Genomic DNA, 21948 nt, shown 5'->3' on the forward strand with positions numbered 1-21948 from the left:
ATGCTTTGTAATGGTCAAATCAAGAAATCGACCACTCCAGGCAATGCAACAAAGGTGTAACTTGATATCCTTACTCCAAATGGTGCTGCTACAGTAAGGAATTTTGTAGTGTTACTCATCTCCCCTGTCTTTTTCACGGTCAAAGTGGATCCTCACCTGGAAAGCCACTTTTTGAAACTACGAATGCACTATGGAAGCTAAGTTCGTAATGATTTTCCATTTTCTGTCACTTCGCTTCATCTAAATAAATAGAATTATAGAAACTGGTGAAAGTTTCCATTCAACTTTTAGTACCTTGTTTCCGGTCCTTTTCAAGCTGTTCTACAAGAATGCAATTGGCCCGGTCACTAATATATGTTGAGAAATAAGTAAACAATGCTCTCTCACAAAGTAGTGGGTGCATGGTTCTCCAACCCCACTGATTTAAGATCTTGGATCCACATCTGTATATGGGCAAAGGGTATTTTTGAGAGCAGATTTATTTCTATTTTAAAACCAAGCATATATTTTAGATTTTATATCACATATCTAGTGTCTAGTATAATATACCAAACATCTACCAAGAAGTGAAATAAACCAAATAATCCATGTACAATAACCCACGCAAAACTTTTCTGTGAACTAAGTTTATGGACTTCTAGTAAAGTCAAATGGTACAAAAACACCAGGACTTCGAACTCTAGCACAATGATGAACGAATAATAGAGCAGTTACATAACAACGATTTTTAATAAAACTTCCAATGATTCAACAGCACACTGGATCAGTACCCTGGCTTCTGAAGTGGTCAAAGTATAACAGAGTAATCTAGGCATTGTTGCTTGAACTGAGGTGGTGAATATTGTATTAAACATCCAAGGAAATTTGGTTTGTTCATGGAAAAAAAGGCAGCTCAGCCTTGGGACTTATACTCTTTTCTTTATATTTCCATTTTTGCTCTCCATTGTAATGGTTCCAACATAGTGGATGGTAGATAATTACTCATCACAAGGCTATGATGAAACCATTACAGCCAATAAGGAAACCTAAAGGTAATCCAACTTAGAATCAACTTAAACCAGTTCTCCTTAGTCCTTGCTCCTTAGAATACTTTTTGTTATTCAAGATTTCACTCGCCTTGTCATGCATTTTTTGGGGCCAAACTTGCTGGAATTATTTAGATAATCTATTCATTAAATCAAGTAGGCATCCACGATATCAAGGAGGAGCCAGGGTTCCTCTTTCAGCTTCTATATCATTCCACCATTTCTTTTTCACTTTGTTCTTTTGGATTTTTCTTTACGGGGCATGAAGTCAGTGTTAGGAAAGCTCTATGCCATTTCCAAGAGCACAGTGGTACTATCAATTTTTGAGATCATTTTCCCATTTGGTTCAAAAGGCACTTGTCTTTGTCCTTGAAGTAGGAATAACATTGGAGAAACTTGAGAGTTACTTTATTTAAAATTAAGATCCTGGTCAATGATATTGGTCATGTGGTAACGACTAACGAGAAGGAGGAACGCAAGAAAGGGAAAAAAGTGAAAGACCACAAGCTTAAGCTAACTGAGAATAATATTAACTCTAGTACAAAACTATGATAGGTACTAGATATGCAATAACATGATTACAATACCGAATAAAATATTGAACAACCACACACATGAATAGCCAACATAAGAGGAAGCTGCGAAAAGTAGAAGCATACTGCTACATTGGACGAAATATGATATTATAACCAAAAAGAGTACTTTAAACATTCAATAGTCGTATCCCTAGCACTTGATTAAGGCTTCTTGGGCACTTGTGGTACTTCGGGCTTTGGCAAAGTTGGGAGTTCAGGCTTGGGAATCACGGGAAGCTCTGGCTTTGGCAAACTTGGGAACTCGGGCTTGGGCAGAGTAGGCATTTCAGGCTTTGGCAATGTTGGCAACTCAGGTTTTGGCAGTGTTGGGAGTTCAGGCTTAGGAATTTGTGGAAGTTCAGGCTTTGGCACAGTTGGTAGCTCGTGCTTAGGCAAGGTTGGGATTTCAGGAATTGGTGGAAATTTAGGCAAGGTTGTCTCAAGGAGGTTTCGTGCATCCGTTTGAATCGATGACAAGCATACGACAAATAACAAGAAAAAACATGAGTTATGGTGGTAAGCCATGGTTGTAGAGTATATATGACAAGTGCTACAGAGAAGGTCAAAGCCAAGTGTTTTGTGCTTGAATGGATTATGTCTCAGGCTTCTTTCTGACAAGTTTATATAAAGATTTGGATGAGGAGAACAGTTAGGAAATATGGCTTTGGTTGGTAAGAAAAACTGAGTTAGTTCAACTTCTCAAGAATACTATGACCAGATACAAAAATATTATTGCGTTATAATCAAGACATTTCTAATGTCCATCCAATTGGTACCAATAAAAGCTCACCCTGATCAAATTGAATATTTTAGAGCTCTAGTTTTTACTTCATTGAAATAACATGGGCAATTGGCGCGAATGCCCCTCTTTTGGGCTGGTCTTTAGATTTTGCCCCTCAAAATGGTGGTCTTTAATTATTGCCCTTCCGAGCAAAACTAACATAGTAAAAAGACATTACTACCCCTAACCGTTACATATAAAACACGACAAAAATCGTTATTCTCAAATCCAGCCCAACTTCGTTCCCAAACCAGATTTTCTCAATTATTCAAATCGTTGTTTCAAGCCAGATTTCTCCATTGATTTTGCTGCTACAACGTCAGTAAAAGGTACAAAATCTTAATTCAACTCAATTTAACGATTTTATTGAGTTTAGATTGTTAATATTTGAAAAAGATCATCTTCTACGACCTGATTATTAAGAAACAGATGACATACAGCTCAGATTGAACATTACGCATGATAAAATTATTCAGCAAAATAGAATCGATTGGATTTAATGCTTTGTTCTGATTTTAATTACTTTATACCTTAATTAAATTAGTATACAATGTTTATTTACTTGAAATTGTAATTATAGTAAATTCAATTTAAATCAGGCAATGCTTATCGATTTAAACTTGAATTAAGGTAAACTGTGTGCAAATTTAGAACAAGTATGCCGGAGGAGGCAAAAGTTCAATTTACAAAAGAGTAGAGTATGCCGTTAACGGCAATGTCTTGAACCAATTTCATAACAAGTATGCCGGAGAAGGCAAAAGATCTGGTTTATGTAGAAGTATAAATTAGTCCAGTTGCGTCAATCCTCTAATTGGAATAACTGTTGCAGGCATTTGATTTAAATTGGATGAAGGTAGAGGAGGTTTTCATTTATTTATTTTTAAACCAAAAACAGTTACTGCATTATCATCAGCAAAACAAAAATTGATTATGCCGGAGGAGGCAAAAGTTCAATTTACAAAAGAGTAAAGTATGCCGTTAACGGCAATGTTTTGAACCAATTTCATAACAAGTGTGCCGGAGAAGGCAAACGTTATGGTTTATGTAGAAGTATAAATTAGTCCAGTTGCGTCAATCCTCTAAATTGGAATAACTGTTACAGGCATTTGATTTAAATTGGATGAAGGTAGAGGAGGTTTTCATTTTTTTTAACCAAAAACAATTACTGCATTATCATCAGCAAAACAAAAAGTGCTTATGTCGGAGGAGGCAAAAGTTCAATTTACAGGAGTAGAGTATGCCGTTAACGGCAATGTTCTGAACCAATTTAATAACAAGTATGCCGGAGAAGGCAAAAGTACAATTTACAAAGTAGTAGAGTATGTCGCTACTGGCAAAGTTCTGAACAAACTTCTGAACAAGTATGCCGTAGAAGGCAATACTTCTCTTTAGAAGCCATTAAAGTAAAATTCTACAAACCTAAAGAAACTTACACTTCATTAACATACATTTAAACATACAAAACATAAAATCCTAACTTCATAAGTACCAAACTACTATCATCAGTTCTAATTTCACGTGTACCCATTCCAAATTTCCCCATCGTCAACTTGGCCAGTGTGCTGGAATAACCTCTGTCTTACAAATCGTAATTCTCTTCGCAGATCATCAGTTTCTCTACTTAGAGCACCGTAAAGAGCCCTCGGAAAATCTATATCTCTTTTGATATCAGCAATTTCATGAGTAATTTGCAAATTTGCAATATTAGGATGGATTTGGTTATGAGGATGGGCATGTTCATGTGCTTGCCCGTGGCCACCATTAACATGTACAATATGTTGATTTTGGTTCATTTTGTATGTGATTATATCTGGTTTTCAGAAGTAAAGTGTTTTTTTTTCCTTCTTCAAAGTTCTGTTGGTTTATATAGAAGTATAAATTAGTCAATTTTCAATTGGAATATCTGTTGCATGGATTTGATTTAAATTGGATAAAGACAGAGGAGGTTTTTCAGTTTCATGAAAATAACTGTTGCAATTTCATTGGAATAACTGTTGCAGAAACAGTTACTCCGTTTTTAAAGAATGCTGGTAGCGGCAGAACTTCTGTTTACAAAATCGTAGAGTATGCCGTTTCAGGCATACTTCATGACTTTACATACAAAGCCTGCTGGGAAGGGCAGAACTTAAATTTTCAAAACTAACAACTTAAATACATTTCATTTTGGTTTTTTCTCAAGTGAATCTCTCTTTATGCAGGAAGTTTAACAAAAAAAAAATGACACTAAGATGCATCTACGTAGCCTTCAACGGCAAATGAGACGCCGCCTACAATTATGTTAATCATGAAACCAAGCTAATACTTGTCAATGATGGTGTAAATTTTCAACAATTCACTCAACAGTTATTTGCGGGGCATACACAACATACTCAGCAAAAAGAGGCCAACATATGGTTTGACACCAGTGAGAAAACATCCAAAGGGATGCGTGTAACAAACGACATTGATCTTCACACTTGCTTGTACCTGCTCAACAACAATGACAACTTCAGGAATTCCCGTTTCATATTAGAGTTCGATTCAGCTGATGCGGAGGACAACCCATTACAAGAACATCATAATGAATCTATCCTAATGACAGAAGGACAAACCATAGAGGAAATTGACAGACAACTCTGCATTGCTTATGAAGAAGACATGTCTGAAGTTGGATTGGATGACAAACAACACAGCCCTATTGGACATAACCTTGGGATTCCACTTGATCAGAGCGAGATAGTAACTCCTAACCAGACACCTCAGCAGCTACAATGGCAACCACCAAACATTGAGCAAGTTGTAAACAATGACCTTTCTCAGCATCCAACTTCAATGAATGTTGTATCACTTACTCCGAGCATGACAGTTGAAGAGACACAAACACAGTCATGCAACAAAACAAAGACACTAAAAAGGAAGAGGATACAAAATGATACACAAATTTTGACACCTAGTGCATCGATTGATCAAATAGAAATTGACATTTTATTCAAAGACAAAGATACCGTGAAAAAGTGCATGAATAACATTGCAATTACTCGTCATCAACAGTACAAGGTAGAAAAGTCATGCACGCAACGGTATTACATCAGATGTGTTGATCCAACCTGCATTTGGCGTTTCCACAGTTCAAGGTTCAGAGGATCAAAACTTTTCAAAGTAGTTAACTTTGAAAAGAGACATAGTTGTTCAATAAATTTCATCACCTCTGGCATGAGGAATGCAACTTCAAAAGTCATAGCGGAATACATTACAGACCTAGTACGTCATACACTACAAGAGATAACACCCAAATTTGTCATTGAAGAAATGAGAAGCAGATATGGCTTGCACATTGGTTACCACAAAGCATGGCGTTCCCTCCAACACGCTCATAATGTCATAAGAGGAAGCCCAGAAAATAACTACACACTTCTACCGCAATATCTCCACATGATGAAATTAAGAAATCCTGGAACAGTTGCTAACATCAAATGGACCGCTGACAATAAGTTTAAATATGCTTTTTTCGCGTATGGAGCATCAATTGAGGGTTGGAAACACTGCAGACCAGTAATGATGGTGGATGCAACCTTCTTGAAATCAAAATACCGCGGTGTGCTCATGATAGCAGTAGCAAAAGATGGAAACAACAGCATATTTCCTCTCGCATTTGGTATTGCTGACTCTGAGAATAATGAATCCTACAGGTGGTTCTTCAGACACGTGAAAAAGGTGTTTGGCACGCGCAAAGACCTATCAATTCTTTCCGATCGCCACTCGTCAATTGCAACTGCAACCAAAGAACTGTATCTAGATACCCAGCATGGAATATGCATCTACCACATGGAGAAGAACTTGCAGAAATATTTCCCATCCGAAGTGATCCTATCACTGTTCTACAATGCAGCAACTACCTACAAACAGGCAGAGTTTCGTACCTATATGTCACAGATACAACAAATCGACCCAAAAGCTGCAGAATACATAGAAGAAGAACCACCGGAAAGATGGGCACGTTCATTCCACACCAACAGGCGTTACAACATGCTCACAACAAACAATGTCGAGACAATGAATTCTGTATTGAGGAAAGCAAGGGAGTTGCCAATAATGGCATGTATTGATTACATCCAGAACAAGCTGCAAAATTGGTTTTACCAGAGAAAATTGGACGCAACAGGACCGTCCCATGACCTGACATGTTGGGCTGAAAAGATTCTGCTTGAAAAGATAAGTAGAGGCTTCACAATGAAAGTAAGTACATTTTACCAACACACACTTCAATATTAGTTTGGTGAGAAATTCATAGTTTAATTTTAACCAAACACAAAAGTTATGCTGGATAAAGGAAAAACTATCACCCTATTTTTATACTTCGTTCTGCCGGAAGGGGCAGACACTTATATTAACTAGCATGGAATTATGCCGGTGAGGGCATAACTATTACACTGTTTTTATGCTCACAATGAAAGTAAGTAGATTTTACCAACACACACTTCAATCTTAGTTTTATGAGCAATGTATAGTTTAAAATTAACCAAACACAAAAGTTATGCTGGACAAAGGAACAACTATGACCCTATTTTATACTTAGTTCTGCCGGAAGGGGCAGAATCTTATTTTCATTGTACAGGAAGTATGCCGGAAAGGGCATAACTCTCATATAATCTGAAAATTGCCACAAAAAATATCACTCATTTATATTGTCAATTTCCACAGGTAGAAAACATAACTCCCGTCAAATTTGTTATAAAAGATGAAGGATATCAATACAATGTAGACCTGAAGAATATGACTTGTGAGTGCTTGGAGTTCTAAACTGATGAGTTACCGTACACACATGCCATGACAGTTATAGACAAAAGAAGTTTGCCAAAATCTACATACTGTGCGGACTGGTTCAAGAAACAAGCTTGCCAAGAGACATACAAAGGTGAAATACTATCAGTTGGAAATCAAGACTCATGGATTATTCCACAAAACATTATGGATATTAAAATAACGCCGCCTGATGTTAAAATAAGACCTGGAAGAAAACAAACAAAAAGATATCGCCCAAGAAGAGAATCAACAAAGTACACATACAGATGTGGTAGATGCAAGTTCTTTGGACACACTAGGGCAACCTGTAACCACAGTCCAGCTCTCAATCCATATTCAAGAAGATACAGGAAGAGGAAATTGTCATCCTAACATCACACTCTTATACATGGTTTATATGAATTTATCTTATGTTTCTTGACGCATAATGCACACTCTTCCTGAAAGAAATGGCAAAATTTTGGTATTACTAAGACTGAGACTTCAAGCATCTTATCACTCATTTATTCTTCTGTCCATTCTTTCTTTTATTATTTTCTTTTATTAAGTTGTTATCTTCTTGTTGCTGATAATAAAAGACTATATAATAGCAACAGATAAATGTCCCTACATGAAATCTACAATTCTCTACCATAAAACATTGAGGAAAAAGAAAAAAAATCATTAACTTTAATTATCCAGTTTTATAATTTATGCCTCCTCTGACAGGTATAACAGTTTTTGCCGGGGAAAATGGCAAAAAAAAAAATTGGTATCTCAAAGACTACATCCTGGTAAGTGTCACGACCCAACCCCGTGGGCCGCGACCAGTGCCCTAGCTGGGCACCTATACGTACCCGATACCCAAATTAGCATATTATCAGAATAATATTATAATAATATTAGTGGATGCCACAGAATTTATCAGAAAAAGCAGACTTGGCACACAAAGGCCGATAAGGCCATCATAGAACAAAGTATCCCAAACATATGTACAGAACCCACACAGATGTATCCACAGACCTCTACAGAACATATCATAATCATAAGACGGGACAGGGCCCCGTCATACCCTGAACAAAGTACATATCCAGATAGCAGTGACAGACTGTACCAAAAGATGGGCTCTGTAGAAGAGAGCGCCCCAAAATAGCAGAAATGGGATCCTAAACGTGCGGATCAGCAAACCTGTCGTCCGTACCTGCGCGGCATGAAAACGCAGCCCCCGAAGAAAGGGGGTCAGTACGAAATATGTACTGAATATGTAAAGCGGAATCACAGAAGTCAAATCATAATGATTACAGAAAATGGGTACAAAATCCAGAGTGTCAAATGCATATTTCCAAATCAGACAGAATGTGTACAGAAACATATGTCATATCATATCCGATCCCTGCCACGGGACTCGGCAGACAGAACGTGGTCACCCTCCCGACACTGGTGCCACAATACAGAGGAATCAGAAAAGGGGGCGTGGCCCCGTATCATAAAATGTCATATCAGAATGGCCATAACAGATCAGATCAGAATAGGCGGACATGGCACATCATACTCCACAGACCCATGTACGCGTATACTTGCCCCCTCACATCGGGGCGCGGCGAACAATGCAGAGAATTACGCTTGACAACATATCCTGGCCCGGGCTCAGTATGGGAAACATTAGGACATCCACGAATGGAGTAGTGAGAGACTAATGCAATTTAAAAATATAATAAATGTTTTCAAAGACTCGATGAAGCGTATCAAAGACAAACAAATCCAATGGGGTCGGACGGAATCATAATAAATGTATTTCGGATATCATAATAAATTACAGAAGTATAACTTTCCCGAAGTCATTCCGAGTGTCAAAATAATTTATAATATTTAACAGAATATTTAAAATAATATTCGTTAAGCGATTAGTAGGGTAATTAAAACACTTCTTTCAAAAATCGCTTAAAAAGGAAGCTTTAACACATTAGGGGCAAAACCGTAAATAGCGGGCCCGCCTTGGGACAAACAAGGCGGCGGGCTCAAATTGTGCCCTCTAAGCATATAGTATCACCTAAAAAGGTTATACAAACATTCTATGACTTTCTGAATAATTTAGAGCAAAATTGCATAATTTCAGAAAAAGCGTATCAAAATGGTTCAATTCTACTGAAGGAAAAACTAAAATTTTTTCTTGCGGATTCCGAGGGCCAAGAGGTCCTTCGAGGCCCGGATCCGACCCTAACACACTAGGGGCATGCCAAGGGAAGAATTGGGGTTGCTTTACATACCTTTCGCGCTCCTTAAGCCTTTCCAAACTCACTTCCCGTTTCGTCGAAAAACTGCAATTGGTCAAGTTTACCAATTGTGAATTATTAATGCCATTATTTCAACTTTAAGCATATTTGGCTACCGAAATTTCGGCAGCACTTCCCCTATACATATGACACCCCGAGAATTCAACTCGGCTATAAATCATCAACAACAACCCAAACGACAACAACAATATCAACAATGAACATTAAAAACACAAATATCCTTCAACTAGTCATTTTTCTCACAAGTTGACATAATCTTCAATTCAACCCAACTTTCAACTAAGATCAATAATTTCATATTCAACAACCATCATGATCATCACCATATAGTTCTAGAAACATTTCATATCGTTTTCCTTAAGATATACACTCGATATACATGATATACAATCTTCCGCCAAAATCATAACTTATGCAAAACATCAAATCTTTGGTATACAACTTCATAACAAATTTCCAACTTCCAAATTCATCAACCATAATCATAATTCACATCTTAACAACTTCATTTCCATAATATCACAAAATTATTCTAAAGTGACATAATCATCTATATTCCAACTTCAACCAAAATTCATTCAACTTTCATTCCCAATATAATTTCCATCATAACCACAACTAGAATGCAACATAAAATTCAACTCATATATGTATACAACATATATACACCCATGGCTACATATATATATACATACCCACTTTGCAAACTTCTTTATTTCCATAATTTCTACTCATTTTCACATACCACAACATAAACAAACCTTCATAACATAAGAAAAAGGAATTGATTCTTACCTTTTTCTACAAACTTCTTCACTTGAACAAGTTGTCAACTTGAAGAAATAAGTGCTCCTTCTTCCAAAACAATTACACCAAGTTGTAGAGGACACTTAATTTAGTAGGAATTCAACAAGAAAATAATTTTAGAGGCAAGATTTTGAGGGGTGATTTTTCTATGGCCAAACCCGAAATGCCCTCTTTTTGTTCTTGTTTTTCCTCCTATTCTTTCTCTTGAAAGTTCTATGGAATTTGGATGATTAAGTGGTCTTTTATTCATTGACCACATGACTTAATTCCATGGGCTTGGATCCTTTTTATGGACCATGGCCGAATGGCTCCTCACTTGGGCCTGAATTTTTTTTTTTTCATTTTTTTGGGCCAACTCGGTTGGTCCCCAGTTGGGCCTAGCCCACTGACCTTTCGACCTTAAAACGTTCATATCTCCTTGTACCGACGTCACCTGGGAACCCACGACCTATGGATGGAAAGCTAATTCAATTATTTACAACTTCTATTTCAAGGTATTTTCGAAATTCCAAACATACAATACAGTTTTTTCCCCCCAAAGTCAGGTCACCCGAAAACGTTTTCTTAAAATTATTCGTTTGGAGGGTTTCCACTTTGATTTGGTCCAAAGGTACTTCATGAGTTGTGTTTAACTCTACATATGTGATTCATATGACTTTTCAGATGTTCCAAAAAAAATCTCGGTATGTGGACCCCACCCCAGCAGATGCTCCGAGGTTCAAAAATACGGGATATAACAGTAAGTTTAATAAATGTGTGCCTTGGGACATAACAATATTCCTTCTCTCTGTTGTTTTTAAGTTTTACATTTATGTCGGAACTGGCATGTCTTCCGCTTACAAAATAAATAAGTATGTTGTTAGGGGCATACTTATGTGTTTTGTTGTTTATAAAATATTTTAAAATGATGAAAAATTGGAAAAAACATTCAGCAAAACAAAATTAACATTAAGTAAAATATTTCATTCATTCATAGTAAAATTTCATTCATACAAAGTTTGGAGAGCAAAAAAAAAAAAAAAAAAACAAACATAGACTAAAAATAAAAATTCATTCATACTAAAACAAAAATTATGAGCAGATCTAGTCTATAACTACAATCTCCTCCTTCTTCTTAACAATAATCCCTATGCCAGCATTGCACTCAACAAGCCTAAAGCATAGAGTATCTCCTTCCTGCAGCCCATTGGTATCAACAAAGTCTTTCCACCCCTGGCAAAGGCGCCGATATGCACCAACTTTGTAAGTCATCTTGTAGTAATGCCGACCATAAAGCACATAGGCTTCACATTCAGAGTTCGGAAGACTGTCTGAGATGTCATTTGGAAGGATCTGCAACGAAATAAACACACAAAATTATTACTAAAAATAAGGATGAATGGAATAAAACCCAGATGAAAACAAAAAAGTTTCTTGATAACATTTACACATACAAAATCATCGTTAAGGACATAGGACCTGCTTAACCTTTTCTCGAAATTCACATCCATTGTTATGTGGCAAAAGTTGTATAAGAAAGAGATAAAATGTGAGTGAATGTAAAAATGGTCTAATTTATAGTGTAAAATCATAAGTATAGTCAAAATACATTTAATTAAAGTTAATAAATGCGTTTGACTGCCCAAATAGTTGGCGTCTCAACTAATCCCAATAAAATGCATTCTGACTGGTCAAAAAAGTTAAAAGATTTTGTCTTTGTTGCTGATTGTGGCAAGTTCTCTGAACTTAATTTCTGCTCGAAAGGGCGGAACTTCTATTCATAAAATGACAAAGTATGCCGACCCCGGCAAACTGCTATTACATAACCAGCATAAAGTTGTGATGCAAAGGGCATAACTTTGGTTTTCAACAAAATAACAGCATTACGTGACAAATAATCCCCAATAAATGCATTTTGGCTGGTCAATAACTTCAAAGGGTTTGTCTTTGTTGCTGGTTTTGGCAACTTTTCTGAACTTAAATTATGCCGTAATGGGCAGAAATTCTATTTACAAAATGAGAAACTAAGCCGACCCCGGCAAAATTCTATTACACAACCACCATGAAGTTGTGATGGAAAGGGCATAACTTGGATTTTCAACAAAATAACAGCTTTTATGACACAGATAAGTTGAGATTAAAATGAACACCATCAAATTACAAAGGGACTTAAAGTTGAAATTTATAACACAAACAAACTATACAATCTTATAACATTTACAAAAAACACAAAAGGCACACGAAAAAAAAAATTACATGGTGCAAAAATAACTAAAACAAACTATTTTTTTCCTTTCTTCACAGATCTAGCTCAACTAAAACAAACTATATTTTTGCTTTCTTCACAGATCTTGCTCTCTTTTTCATCTCATAATCACACTCCATATTGTTATGCTCATGATAATCACTTCCAGCTGTATCTGGTGGCGTGTCATAACCCTTTTTCAGCTTATCTTTCCCATGACAAACCAAATTGATTGACCACTCTTTCATGTAGTCCATCAAACCAGAACCATCCCAATCAGCAGGATTTTCACCACTAATCAGCATATCAGCAAACTTGATAAAAAAACGACCACAATTATAATCTCTGAAAGTCATAAAAGAGAGATGTTTTAGAACAACAGAAAACCAAAAACAATAAACAAAAAATAAAAATCAACAACAAAACAATGGAAAAAGCTAAAAAAGATAAGAATGAAACGTACGATCCTTGCTTTGGACAAGCAGCCCAGGTATATGTCAGATTACTGAAGTTATTGAATGATGGCCTGAATAATTGAAAATCATTGACCTCCAACAACTTAGGGATCATACCACAGTAGGCCTCGAGAATGCGAACCAAACGATCATCGTTATGATTGAGTGAGTTATAAACTACCAATTTATGCTCATCAATCATAAAAACAGCAAGTACATAGTGAGAAATTGCTTTAGGATCATCAGATCCTGGGCGAATAGGAATTAATACCCTGTCGACATTCTCCCACGATATACCACATTTTCCTCTTTGCCCATAGACAATATTACTCAGCAAAAATGCATCATCACTGCCGCCAGCGTACCAGTGGTAATTAACCGGGTCTTGGTAGTATCTATTGATGTCAAATTGCACAAGTTGATCAAATATCATATCTACGGTTGTGTACTTAACAGCATTGGCAGTTGCAGGATGATGCATCATTTTCTTCCTCAAATAATATAGTATCACATCAATATGTTGTGTTAAGGGAAAAAAAATTAGCGATTCAGCAATAAAGAAAAAAAAATGCAAGAAGCAATAACTAATAGAAAAATAAGAAAAGAAAAAGTAAAAGACAATCACGAACCTCATCATTAAGCGCATAGACATCATGGTACAGCTCCAAAAAAAACATCCTATATTTTGGCTCAACATCACCCAACTTATAAACTTCACTCAGTTGGTTCAACTTTCCAGGATACATTACCTCATCTTCTTCCCTGATTAAAGAAAAGGGAACAAAAATTAGAAAAATACAAACAGAAGTTTGGTTCACAGAAAGGAAATTTTATGAATAAGGTTTGCCGGAAGAGGCAAACCTTATGCTTGAAAAAGGGAAAAGTATGCCGGAAGGAGCAAGATTTGGGTTTCAAAAAGTAAAAGTATGCCGGAGTGGGCAGAAAATAACTTTTAAGAAAGCACACAATAACTAAAAACTTACCCGGTAGGTCGAAATCTACTTGCTGGAAGATTTTGAGGATTGATAAATTTTTTCCAAAAGTTCACTGCAATTTTGCTTTTGAAGTAATGGAATGGGCACATCCTTCTGTACTGTTCATCCCAGTCACTTTCGTCCTTCCGTGACCCAAAAGGAAGATCGTTTCGTCCAGAATATAACATCCATCCGGGTGCCGGGGTATCACCCACTACTTTCCTTTTCCTCTGGCGCCTTGTCTTCAAGGAAGATAGCACTTCCGCCACTTCAACAACAGGTTCTTCTTCAGCAATAGGAGGGGTTTGACTAACAGTACTCTGTTTGACGGCGGAAGAAGCGACATTTACAATATCTTCAAAGGACACATATCGAAAATTGTCCTCCATTCCTTGAGAGTTCTCACCCTTTCCATCAATAACAGCGGACTCCCTTGGAGTACTGACTTGAACCGGGTCTGCATTGGCTGGTTCGCTCCTCAATGGCTCAACCATATTAATAGGCTCGGGCAGGTCTGCATTGGCTGGTTCGCTCCTCAATGGCTCAACTGCATTAATAGGCTCGGGCATAACCCCAATATGAGGAACAACATCATGTTCATCACCCTCATTAGAAACTTGAGCTTCAGGTGTTTCACGTCTTATATGCTCAAGATTTTCAAGTGTTGTTTGCTCAAGATTTTGAGCCATATCTCCTTTTGGTTGAGATACAATGGATTCTTCGCAATTGGCGTCACCAAACTGTTCAACGCCCAATTGTTCCTCCTCAACAACCTACATAAAGTAACAAATTAAGAAACACAACATCCGTCATCAAAGCAAAAATATTAAAATAAAAAATAAACAAATTCTGCAAGTGGTAAAAGATTGAAAATTATGTCGAAACAAGCAGAAATTAGGTTCACAAAAAGGAAAATTTACGAACAAATTTCCAAAAATATGCCGGAAGGGGCAAACCTTATGCTTGAAAAAGAAAAAAGTATGTCGGAAGGGGCAAGATTTAAGTTTCAAAAAGTAAAAGTATGCCGGAGACGGCAGAAAATAACTTTCCAAAAGAGATGAGTATGCCGGAGAAGGCAGAACATGAGTATCCATATAAAATGTGAAAGTATGCCGGAAGGGGCAAGAGCTAAGTTCAAAAACTAAAAGTATGCCAGTGTAGGCAGAAATATAACTTTGCGAAAAAAGATAGTATGACGGAGTAGAGAGAAAATGAGTTTGCAATAAAAGGGTTGATTATGCCAGGAGGGGCAACACTATCATTTGCATAAGCAAAACAGAAAAGAGCAAACAAAGTGTTAAAAATAACAAAGTATAGAATGTAAATTTACCAAAGGCAATTCAGCCTCAACATTTCCAGTTGCATTTCCTTCAGCTTGAGATACAATGGATTCATCGTGATGAGGCGACACCAACGTATCACCCTCTTCTATCCTATCATCTCTGGCAGGAGATAAATCTCGTTCGAGATGATCAGAAACCACCACATCTTCATCTTGAATTTGCTCAAGATTTTCAAGCATATGTTCTTTCGGTGGAGAAACGTTGGATTCTTTACGATTGGCGTCACCAAACTGTTCAATGGCAAATTGTTCCTCCACAACAACCTACATAAAGTAACAAATTAAGAAACACAACATCCATCAACGAAACAAAAATATTAAAATAAAAAATTAACAAATTCTGAAAGTGGTAAAAGATTTATGAACAAGTTTTGAAAAACTATGCCGGAAGGGGCAAACCTTATGCTTGAAAAAGGGAAAAGTATGCCGGAAGGGGCAAGATTTAAGTTTCAAAAAGTAAAAGTATGCCGGAGTGGGCAGAAAATAACTTTCCAAAAGAGATGAGTATGCTGGAGGAGGCAGAACATGAGTTTGCATATAAAATGTGAAAGTATGCCAGTGTAGGCAGAAATATAACTTTGTGAAAAAGGTAGTATGCCGGAGTAGGCAGAACATGAGTTGCAATAAAAAAGGGGATTATGCCAGGACGGGCAAAACTATCATTTGCATATGGGGAAACAAAAAAGAGCACACAAAGTGTCAACTACCAGAAAAGTGTGCCAGGCAACTTAGATTTAGAAAACAAAAAAGTATAAATGTAAAATTACCGAAGGCAATTCAGCCTCAACATTTTCGGTTGCATTTAGAGATTCAACTTGTTCAACATCTGTCTCCATGGGACATGTCACATTTGCTTGGCCTTCTCCAAAAACATCTTCAAATGCCACATTTAGAGAAGCATTTGCATCTTGTAATGTTTTGTGTAATTTTATTCTCTTGTAAAACAGGATTTTGCCTCCCAACTCTGTCTCATCAACGGTTCTTTCACTAGAACCAGCTTGCACATCTTCCATCTGAATTTCTTGATTACTTTCACCCTCAACATTAGACAAATCAACATCGTTGCCCCCCTCATCTCTTGTGGAAGTTTCAGATTCCCAAAATGCATGTTCAAGATCAGCAACATCTTCCTCAACATCAGACTGCACCGATCTTCTTCGTTGCCCAACGGAAGATTGCTCAACATTTTTAGGAGGCATGGCTTGTTTAGTTTTCCTTTTAGCAGCAACACTTTTACGAACAGATCTTGTGCTCTTGCGCCTACCCTTTTCAACATGACGAGGAGAATCAACATGTCGACGAACATTTTCAGCATGAGAAGCAGTTTGGGATTCAAAATTTAACCCTGCTTTTTGAATAGCAGAAATCAGCTGATCCATCCGGGCCTTCTCCTTCTGTTGATTATTCAAAATCCTATCCAATTTAACATCACAAACATTTTCCAGGAACTGTGAATATAAACAAATACAGCAAAGTGTTAAACTCAAGAGAAAAAAAAAGGAACAAAACTTTTACAGGAACAACAGAGAGGACCCGTGAGAAATACCTCAATGCGACGCTCTAGAGAAGAGCTTTCACTGGATTTGCCAGCAATATTGGCATCTTCAGATTCACTTTCATCAGCACTTGAATTGTCCAGAGATTCATCAACCACCCCTTTACCTCGCTATTGAAATAAAATCCATACAACAATAATAATAAATAATGACATCAAAATAGAAAAAGAAAACCACATTAAAAGTTAAACGAAAAGTAAAGGGCAATAAACACCATTACCTTTCCACTCGTGTACTCTTCGGATACAAGCAATTTCTTCACCTCATTGAAATATGGAGATTTCTTGCTGACATACGACAACATCAGAGGTTCACGACAATTGCCAATAATATCAACATATTGTTTGCGATAGTCATTGAACCTAGACCAAACCCAAACACTAAAGCCAAAAACAAAACCAACAACACCATAATCAATGGTATGTCTGTTTGTCCCTTGGTAATATATTGATTTGAAACACCTCAGGAGTTCGGCAAAACACAAAGACCCCCAATTAAACTGCTCAAACAATTCAGTATCCTCTATGTATACAATATGCTGCCACAACACCTTTTTATCAATTCTACCGCCCAATAAAACACGACCAAGAATGTATACCTCTGCTAGCATCACCGCATCAAGGTCATCTTCAAAATCTACATTTTCAGCACTCATCACAATCTTCAAATCCCTCATTTCCAAATTCCTTTTACCATCTCCAACACCAAAATATCTTCTCAAAAGACGACTGCCATTGGTTTTGTTATATTTAGCATAGAAAGATCTAGGAGGTTCAGTAATTGATAACCCAATGACTCTCTTAAATGATTGCTCTGTAAATGTCATAAGTTTATCTTGTATATTAAAATGCATTTCATTGGTTTCAGAACACTGAACTTCTGACAACAACATAAAATTCACCAAGATACCCGGCATTTTTATATTATGTAATTCCATAAATTTCCCAAAAGGACGATTCTTCAAAATTACCAACTGTTCTTTTGTAAGAAATTTCTCAACAAATTTAACAAACTTTTCATCCCCTCGCCATACAGCACTGATGCGTGTGTCTGTCCACTCTTTCGGAGGAATATAATAGTCAGCAACTTGTCCAAATTGTCGTCTCATGATTTAGCACACTGACATGAGCAAAACATAAAATTCAATCAGGAAAAAAAAAAGGAAAAAAAAAACACATAAAAAACATTACCAACAAAAATACATTACCAAAATGCATTACCAAAAACGTAAAAAGGAAAAAAAAAACCTATTCAAATAAAATACAGACACAAACAATTGAAGGAAATAACTTATCAACAAGTAATGAAATAGTAACTAATAACTTACAGATGAAATTGAAACCCCACTAAGAGAAATCAATGAATGATAAAGATGATATAGGAAACGTGACAAAGCAACTGCCTTCTTCAACTTTAAAGTGAACAAACGAACATAAAAGGTAAAATACAGGAAGAGCGGGCAATATATATTGAACAAAAAAAATAAATTAAAACTGCACACGTGCTAACCACGTGACAAAACTTATGCCGAAAGCGGCATAATATAAGTGTGTTAGGAATAAAAGTTTGCTGTTGTAGGCATAACTGTGTGGCTTTATATAGAAGTTCAAATTAGTGCATTTTAAATTGGAATAACTGTTGAAACGATTGGATTTCAATTGAATGAAGATACAGGGAGTTTTGCAGTTTTTTCTAAAAAAAAAAAAAACCAAAACAGTTAGTGAAATTTGAATTGAGGTAACTGTTGCAATTATTGACAAAAATACAAAGAGTTTTTTTCTTTTTCTTTTTTTTAAAAAGAAAATAATTAATACATTTTCAATTGGAAGTAAATGTAGAAATACCTATTAGAGATATTGGGAATAAGAGTCACTTTTTCATTATCTTTTTTTATTTCTAGCGAAAAAAAAAACTGTTACTACGAATTTAGAAGTATGCTGGAAGGGGCATAATTTCTGTTCCCAACGGGTAAACTTATGCCGGAGGCGGCAAGATTAAAATTATTGATTTTTTTTTAAAGCAAAAACAGTTACTAAAATTTAAATTGGAGTAACTGTCGCAACTATTGACAAAAATACAAAGAATTTTTCAGTTTTTCTTTCCATTTTTTTTAAAAAAACAAAATAATTAATACATTAATTGGAAGTAACTGTCGCACTTATTGGAGATGTTTTGGAACAAGAGTCACTTTTTAATTATCTTTTTTATTTTTAGGAAAAACAGTTACTTCCATCTTAGAAGTATGCCGGAAATGGCAGAACATCTATTGAGAAAATGGCAAAAGTATGCCCGTTAAGGCAGACTACAGAACACAGTTTGAAAAAGTGAAACTTCATTATATGTACAGAAATGAAAGACCAATTTACATATACATCATTCGAAAAAGGGAGAAACACAATAACATAACACTTGCCGTAAATAACAACAAAAAAATCAATTCACTTTCCTAACTCTTCTGCAGTACAGTATATATCTTCAGTAGCAGAACTCAACTGTTTCTCAACTGGAGTACTGCTTGGTGTAAGCAAATACCAATTAGGATAACCATCATCTTCTTTGTTTCCATCTTCGCATCTCGGACGTTTTCTACTACCATCTTCTTCTTTGTTTCCATCTTCGCATCTTGGACGTTTTCTACTATCTTCAACAGCAGCTGCTACTTCATTTACATTTTGTGATGCTTCATTAGATGAAAACAAAATATCTCCGCGTTGAAAAGCATCATTAATTGCAGCAATTTCATTAAGTGCTTCTTTTTTTGCGCGGTCTTTATTTTCTTTCACATATTCCTTTTCAAACTGAGAAATAATTTGAGTTTTATCAGACAATTGACTTGATGAAGAAACAACAGCATCACAGAGCATATCGAGCATGGGAGATGTCTCATTTTTTGTAGACCTTGTTTTACAAGATTTCTTTTCGCTATGCAGTCGAACTAAACTTTCAACACAATGCATCACACAATCAAATTTACTTTCCAAACTGTCAAGTCTACTTTCTAAACAAGTTCTTTTAGCACTTTCAGAAGCTGCTACACCTGACTTTGTTTCATCATGTACACGAACTAAGCTATCCACAGCATTAATCGCGCCAACAAAATTTTTATCCAATTCTTCGAAACGGCTATCCAAAGACTACAAAAAAACGAAAAAAAAAATTAAACAAAGAAGAAAATAAAATGAGAATAAACAAAAACAACAAATGCAGCATGCAAAGTATACATATCATATTAACAAACTCAAAAATAAAAAAATAAAAGGCCATACCTTTACTTGATTGACAATTGTAGATCGTTCATCATCAAGTTGCTTTTTCACACTAGACAAAACACCCTGTATAACAGATCAATAAAACAACACATTACTTTTGATGTCACTAAATTAATGTTGAACAAGTATGTCGGAACCGGCAGAACTGAAGTCTGAAAATGAAAACAGTTTGCCGGTAGGGGCAGAATTCAAATATCAAAGGAGAACTGTATGCCGGAAGGGGCAGATTTTAAGTTTGCAAAACCAAAAAATATGCCTCAAGAGGCATAAACTTTCATTTCCAAAACCAAAACAGAGAAGACTGCAAAATGTGTTACCTACAAAAATTAGTCTCAAAATGAGAACAGTATGCCGGTAGGGGCAGAATTGAAAATATGAAAGGAGAAATGTATGCCGGAAGGGGCAGATTCTACGTTTGCAAAACCAAAAAGTATGACTCAAGGGGCATAAACTTTAATTTCCATAACCAAAACAGAAAAGACTACAAAAATGTCTCCTACTAAAATACTATACCACAAGGCCTCTAACTCAAAATTCAGTTAAACAACCAAAAACACAAAAAGCAAAGTACAACTTACATCAACTATCTGAGAAGTAACTTCAGATGGCAAAACCGCACGGGAAGAACAAGGGCCTGAATCATCAGGAAATTTAAGTGTAACTGGATAATCCAGCATCTCTTGTTCCGTACCAACAACAACAGCATGGACAATAAATTTCTTGAATCTCTATAACACAATATAAACACATCAATTTAGACAAAAACACAAAAAATAACAAGAGGGAAAAAGAACCAAGAAAAAGAAGCATCAACAAAAGGGGAACACACACTTTTTCAGCATGGAAGAAATTATCAGTAATAACTTTATAATCAACTTGCTTTGAAGGACCCCAAGACAACATACGAGGAGACTTCAGACCATGAAAACTTGAAAACCCTCGAAAGATAGGGAAAACCTCCAACAGCCACACATTTAAAGCGTAAGGGAAACCACTAATCATATAACGTGTAGATGGCGTGCTCTTGAAAGTCTTCACACAACCACGAATCGACCGTACCAACCAATTAAAACTAAGAGAACCCCAAGGATAAGACACCCGAAGACTGTCATCGTCAATTATCTTCATTAGATGACCTTTAACAACACATTTCTCGTTACGACCCAACAAAACCCTCTCCAATATATAGACCTCAGCAAGTCTAACAGGATCACTAGATCTTTCCCAAAAACCACCAGTACGATTACTTGACTTGATCTGTAAAAAACTCCTGAGATCACAAAACCTTATTCTATCCTGATTTGAAAAATAAAGTCTCAACAATCTATTTGGTCTGCTAGACACAACACTAAAAAATCGCCAACACAAGAATCTCACCCAGTAATAAGACGGAAAGACTCGGAATCAAATACACACACGCGATCAAAAATCTTAAACTTTAACGCACTATCATTACTAGATGTAAGTTGCGATAAGATCAAGCAATGGAAAATACTATCACTCAAGCGGACATCAACCAAATCCATAAACTGTTCAAACACACCCTTTTTCAACAACTCCAATTGAGAGACACTCAAAAAGGACAAAATCAAACTCCGAAAATGAAAATCACCACTCCATATGCCACCTCCTTCAACCCAATGTTCAAACTTAACCAAGGGATGTTCCTCCTATAAAAGAAAAATTAATGTCAACAGAAACCAAGAGTTTAGATAAGAATAAACCAAAAATGAGAATGAAAATAATTAACATATACCATGATAAAAAATCAGCCCCTAGACTGGTACACAAATACCTGCATAATAGAAGAAAGAACCAAAACACATAAGATTGCATAAAAGGCCAACATTATTAACAAAACAACACCAAAACACATAAAGATTGC

General features: G+C 36.2%; 1 protein-coding gene across 1 annotated transcript; it reads right to left on the bottom strand.

The window, feature by feature from the left end:
* Window positions 1-1533: 1533 nt before the first annotated feature.
* LOC132605178 (protein PELPK1-like) lies at window positions 1534-2204 on the bottom strand. The gene has a single exon (XM_060318404.1). It carries the CDS (start codon window positions 2123-2125, stop codon window positions 1763-1765), a length of 363 nt encoding a protein of 120 aa, XP_060174387.1. The 5' UTR covers window positions 2126-2204; the 3' UTR covers window positions 1534-1762.
* Between the last annotated feature and the right edge of the window lie 19744 nt (window positions 2205-21948).

Source organism: Lycium barbarum, chromosome 8 (genome assembly GCF_019175385.1).
Source record: "Lycium barbarum isolate Lr01 chromosome 8, ASM1917538v2, whole genome shotgun sequence".
NCBI classification, from domain to species: domain Eukaryota; kingdom Viridiplantae; phylum Streptophyta; class Magnoliopsida; order Solanales; family Solanaceae; genus Lycium; species Lycium barbarum.

Bases quoted from the DNA above. Each gene is read 5' to 3' on its own strand.
- LOC132605178 (XM_060318404.1), bottom strand. From the start codon at position 2,125: ATGGCTTACCACCATAACTCATGTTTTTTCTTGTTATTTGTCGTATGC.